This window comes from Anopheles darlingi, chromosome 3 (genome assembly GCF_943734745.1).
Source record: "Anopheles darlingi chromosome 3, idAnoDarlMG_H_01, whole genome shotgun sequence".
NCBI classification, from domain to species: Eukaryota; Metazoa; Arthropoda; class Insecta; order Diptera; family Culicidae; genus Anopheles; species Anopheles darlingi.
In genome coordinates, this window is record NC_064875.1 from 64617584 (window position 1) to 64623123 (window position 5540).

General features: G+C 44.3%; 2 protein-coding genes across 2 annotated transcripts; one reads left to right on the forward strand and one right to left on the reverse strand.

Annotated features, from left to right (window-relative positions):
- Positions 1-1267: 1267 nt before the first annotated feature.
- Positions 1268-2374, forward strand: LOC125954520 (UPF0389 protein CG9231). Its single transcript, XM_049684911.1, is given in 4 exon segments — positions 1268-1483; positions 1692-1943; positions 2015-2033; positions 2035-2374. Coding segments are annotated over 3 exon segments (474 nt in total). The 5' UTR covers positions 1268-1483; position 1692; the 3' UTR covers positions 2239-2374.
- On the reverse strand, positions 2304-4755 carry LOC125954433 (nucleolar protein 11). Its single transcript, XM_049684783.1, has 3 exons — positions 4575-4755; positions 3944-4508; positions 2304-3871 (listed from the first exon to the last, which is right to left on the reverse strand). Exons 1-3 carry the CDS (start codon positions 4704-4706, stop codon positions 2433-2435), a joined length of 2136 nt encoding a protein of 711 aa, XP_049540740.1. The 5' UTR covers positions 4707-4755; the 3' UTR covers positions 2304-2432.
- Positions 4756-5540: the final 785 nt, after the last annotated feature.

The window sequence follows — 5540 nt, forward strand, 5'->3', positions numbered from 1 at the left end:
TTCTCGCTTTCTGAGAATTTTCTCGCTTTCTGAGAATTTTCTCGCTTTCTGAGAATTTTCTCAATTTCTGAGAAATTTCTCAATTTCTGAAAAATTTCTCAATTGCTGAGAATTTCCTCGATTTCTGAGAAATTTCCCAATTTCTGAGAATTTTCTCAATTTCTGAGAAATTTCTCAATTTCTGAGAAATTTTCTCAATTTCTGCGAAATTTCTCAATTTCTGAGAAATTTTCTCAATTTCTGCGAAATTTCTCAATTTCTGAGAATTTTCTCAATTTCTGAGAATTTTCTCAATTTCTGAGAAATTTCTCAATTTCTGAGAAATTTCTCAATTTCTGAGAAATTTCTCAATTTCTGAGAATTTTCTCAATTTCTGAGAATTTTCTCAATTGCTGAGAATTTTCTCGATTTCTGAGAAATTTCTCAATTGCTGAGAATTTCCTCGATTTCTGAGAAATTTCCCAATTTCTGAGAATTTTCTCAATTTCTGAGAAATTTCTCAATTTCTGAGAAATTTTCTCAATTTCTGCGAAATTTCTCAATTTCTGAGAAATTTCTCAATTTCTGAAAAATTTCTCAATTGCTGAGAATTTCCTCGATTTCTGAGAAATTTCCCAATTTCTGAGAATTTTCTCGCTTTCTGAGAATTTTCTCGCTTTCTGAGAATTTTCTCAATTTCTGAGAAATTTCTCAATTTCTGAAAAATTTCTCAATTGCTGAGAATTTCCTCGATTTCTGAGAAATCTCCCAATTTCTGAGAATTTTCTCAATTTCTGAGAAATTTCTCAATTTCTGAGAAATTTTCTCAATTTCTGCGAAATTTCTCAATTTCTGAGAATTTTCTCAATTTCTGAGAATTTTCTCAATTTCTGAGAAATTTCTCAATTTCTGAGAAATTTCTCAATTTCTGAGAAATTTCTCAATTTCTGAGAATTTTCTCAATTTCTGAGAATTTTCTCAATTTCTGAGAATTTTCTCAATTTCTGAGAAATTTCTCAATTTCTGAGAAATTTCTCAATTTCTGAGAAATTTCTCAATTTCTGAGAATTTTCTCAATTTCTGAGAATTTTCTCAATTGCTGAGAATTTTCTCGATTTCTGAGAAATTTCTCAATTTCTGAAATTTTCTCAATTTCTGAGAATTTCTCAATTTCTGAGAATTTTCTCGATTTCTGAGAATTTTCTCAATTTCTGAGAAATTTCTCAATTTCTGACACCTCATACAATCCCATACATTCTATTCGTACGCGGCGAAACGTTCTGCATGCGCCGCTTGCGGTCTGTGGCAGGCTTCTATTCGTACGCGGCGAAACGTTCCGCACGCGCCGCTTGCGGTCTGTGGCAGGCTAAAAACCGAAAATAAAGTATAAATACCACGATAAATATCACCACAATCAAGCATAAAAGCTCGAGAGAGTAAAATCTAGTTATACGATCGCTAGCTTGTGGTTTGTGTAAAGTGAATTTGCGCCTCCAGCCTTCGCGTAAGTCCGTTGTCGTTGTGTAATCTCCTGGCGTTTGCGGTAGAACGAAATTGATAAGGACCAAAACGAAAGAGAACTAAAACCAATCAAACCATAATAAATCTTCTTCAATCACGTACCGACCGGCGTTGAGCATCGACAGCATCCGCGGCCGCATCAAGAAGAACCGGTTTCACGTCTCCACTCTCTCTCTTCCATTCTCCGCTAGGATGCACTATTTGCGGACTTTCGCGTGCGGATTCGCACGTACGACGGTCAGCAGCGCGGGTCTTTCGTCACGTAGCGCCACCGCACGATCGTTCTGCTCGCAGATCGAACCGAAACCTACACCCAAACCGACGGCCACTGGAAATGGATCGACAATCAGTGCACACACGCACGCTCCAAACAATCTGGAAAAGCGGATGTTGGTGTTTACGAAGCGATACAAATCCATCGATGAAGTTCCTAATTTTGTGAGGTAACGTTGTCCCGTGCCATTCCGTCGACCGCTTGCCGCTAAACCTGTTGGTTTGATTTCATTTTCTAAAGCCAGGAAAAGATGGAACGGGGTGCGAAATCAGGTGCGCATCAAAGTAGCCAACTACATGATGATCGCTACCGCGATCGGATGCATCATTATGGTGATCAGTGGAAAGAAGGCCCAGGAACGTGGTGAGACGGTGTCCCAGATGAACCTCGATTGGCACAAGGAGTACAATGAGAAGGCACAAGCCGAGTACGAGGCTGCGCAGGCGGCACAGGCGAAAAAGTAATCCGCCAGCACGTCGTTTCGGAATATTGTTTTGAATTGATAGCTTCGTTTTAATGTGAATTGTTGTGTTGGGCAACTAGTACCATAGCTTCTGCTGTATTCTCGTGTAAATACATAACGTACTCTCTCACCTGTTACCAGTCGCACCACAACAGTAGTTCTTAGTTGCTAATTGATGCCATGGGTCGATCGCGATCAGTACAGCTGCAACGTTTCGATGCTGTACCACTTGTTTGAACTCGACGCTGCAGATCCTTTTTTACACTCCACTAGACGCTGCAGTTCTGGAGCGAGTGTCCTCAGCTGTCGCAGTGACTCCACGTGCCCATCGATGATGGCCAGCATCCGTCGAAGCTGCTCCTGTACGACATCGTCCTTCGAAAGTAGAAACTGTTGATAGTGTGCGTCGAGCAGAACCGTGATCCATTCGATCGTTTTTTCGTCGCTATCGAAGCTATCGCCATTGTGCAGTGTTTCACTTAATGTGGCCATCGGGTCCACCAGCAGATATTCGAGATGTTGCATCAGCTGTACCACACTCGGGAAGTCTAGTTCCGATCGAACAATCGGAATGATGATGGTTCGATTGTAGGTACAGGAGAGCACCACGTTCAACAGGTCGTGACGCGAGGAATGCAACTTCGCAGCTTCATAGATAATGTTTTGTTCGGCGAGCACCTCCGATGCTTCAGGCAATGGCTTCGTTTCGTCCACTTCAAGTTCAGGTTCAGCGGGTTCCTCAATCGGTTCGACTGCGAAACTTATTGCGTACTTTAGTGCCCTTACTAGCATACGCTCGGATACCATCGAGTATCGTTTGAGGCACTTGGCTAGATCGTGCGTCAGGTTGGCTTGCAGCAGCACCGGAACCATTCGATCGCATATTTCCATTTCCGATAGACCAATGCGTTCCATTTCTTCCGCGATGATTTCAAACTTTTCACTCAAAATCAGCGGTCCAAGGGTTAGATCCGGATTGTTGAACAACTTCACTTGTACTTCGTCCGGTGGCAACGTAGCATCGTGCACGACCGTGACGGGAAGCTCGTTACGGTACGCCAAGCGCAGTGATTCTTCGAAATCTTCCTCGTTGACGTACTTATGGTAGAATGATTCTTCTTGCTGGTCACCATCTTCGCTGTCCTCTTCCGTATCGTACGCTTGCTCTGCGATTGCTGGCAAGGAACCGGCAAAGTTGTATCCTTCCGTCAAATCCGCCTCATCGTTTATGCTTTCATCGTCAATTCCATGCGACAGATCGAACGCTCGCTGACTGCCCACCAGATCCGACAGCTGCTCTTTGCTGATCTTAAACGGAACTACAGCTAGCGTTTCACCGAAGGCCAGGAGAATGTAGTTTTCAACCACCCAGAAGCGGGATGTGCGGAAGTACACCTTAAAGTACTGTTTCGCCTGGAACACTTTGAACTGTATGTTGAAAAGTGCCAGCGTTGCTCCGTCCCGGTTATTGTTGTTTGCGTACATGGCGATATAATCTTTGCCAATGTTGGCCATCGATAGCGGCTGGGTGACGTCGATGGTTTGAATCAGCTCGAAGAAATTTCCAACACCTTCGTGTTGCTTCGGCGATTGGCCAAGGTTGAGCTGCAGAATGAACAGACGGCTGTCGGACCCTGCGGAACGAGAAACGAGATAGAATGGACTAATTAGAATCATCGAAATCCTCGACGGACACCGGCACTTACAAAGTGTTACCAAAGATGGACAATCGCTGCTGTCGACGATGCAACAGCCGGCCAGCTTCAGATCGTCACCGAGCCGTTCTAGTTTGACTTTTTGCATCCGGTTCACCAGCTTCAGGTCGTCGCTGCTCAACAGACCATAGTTGAGCTCCGTTGTGTCTTCCTTCTCGTTACGTACAAAGTACGTGAGCAGTAGGCCACCATCGTCCAACTGGAGCACCTGAACGTCCTTTATGGATATATCACGTTCGGCACTTCCGCCCTGCGTGAATTCCGACGGTTTCGCACGATCCTTATTACGGGTTTCCAGAGCACTTTCCAGTGACTCGCAGCTTCCATCGGTGTACAGCACCAACGTTTGTCCGCTACCAACGGTGAACAGGTCCTGTACCGTGCGGTAAAGCTTGATCTTTTTCACCTTATTCAGATCCGCCTGATCGCGCGTCCAGCAGCGCAGGTGTCGACCACCAAACACGGCCACATAGCGTTCGGAGGGAAAATCGTACACCACCTTACTGCTGAGACGATCGAGGACGGTCCAGCTGCGAACTTGCCGTTGATTGCTCAACTAAAACATGGGAAAAATGGGAAATCTGGAATAAAATCGCCTCCGCCGAGGTCCGTCTCTTCTTACCTTCACGACGAGGATGATATTCCGGCCGAGCGTATTGATCACACAGCCCGGATCGACGTCCCTCGATAGGCCGAGGAAGTCGTCGATATTATTTATCGGACAAAGATTATAATACGCGAGTAATTTGGCCATTTCGAAGGATTTCTCGTTCCGGTAACACAAAAACGCGCCGCGCAAAAACGTGCTCGTCTCGATGACAACACCGACCCAGCCAGCCAAATTGAGTGATTTCCCAGCCAGCCAATTGAGTGATTTTCTAGCCAGTCAAATTGAGTGATTTTTAAGAAAACAAGTTGGTACAATCTCAAACATCAAAGAAAAGCTCTTATGTTCGAGATGTGGATAACTTTGCATGTGAGATTGGTCCATTGAGAATTCGAGATTGGACCAACTTTAAACCCATGGACTAAACGGATGAACTTCCGGCAAGCTTTTGACGCTGGACCAAAAGTTTTGGTCAAAGTTGACTGAAAAGCAGATCAAAATGATTCGCCACAAGGTCTACCATTGTCGTACGACAATTTGATGGATTTTAATTGTCGGAAATCGCGGGAATAGTGCAAAAAAGGCAAATGAAACACAAATCTGGGTAAAAGACTGAAATAGGCCCCCCCCACTCACGGTGAGTTACTGAGTGACCGAAAAATCGCTGTTTTACTGGTAAAATGTAACTTTTCTACCCCTCCCCCCTCCCCTAATACATTTATTTACGTTTTCGCATATTTTTATGAAGGTTTGCTTATCTAAAAAGTGGTAATTAACGATTTTTCCGGTCACTCAGTAACTCACCGTGAGTGGGGGGCCTATTTCAGTCTTTTACCCAAATCTGCAAATCGCGCTTTCGTATAGCGCTGTTTCATCGGAAGTCGCGCTCACTCCTACAGTGAGCATACGATAACGTGAGTTCTGTTGTTTGTGGGGTTGTTACTTGGGGGCGCGATGTAAACATGTCAAACGTCCATTTGA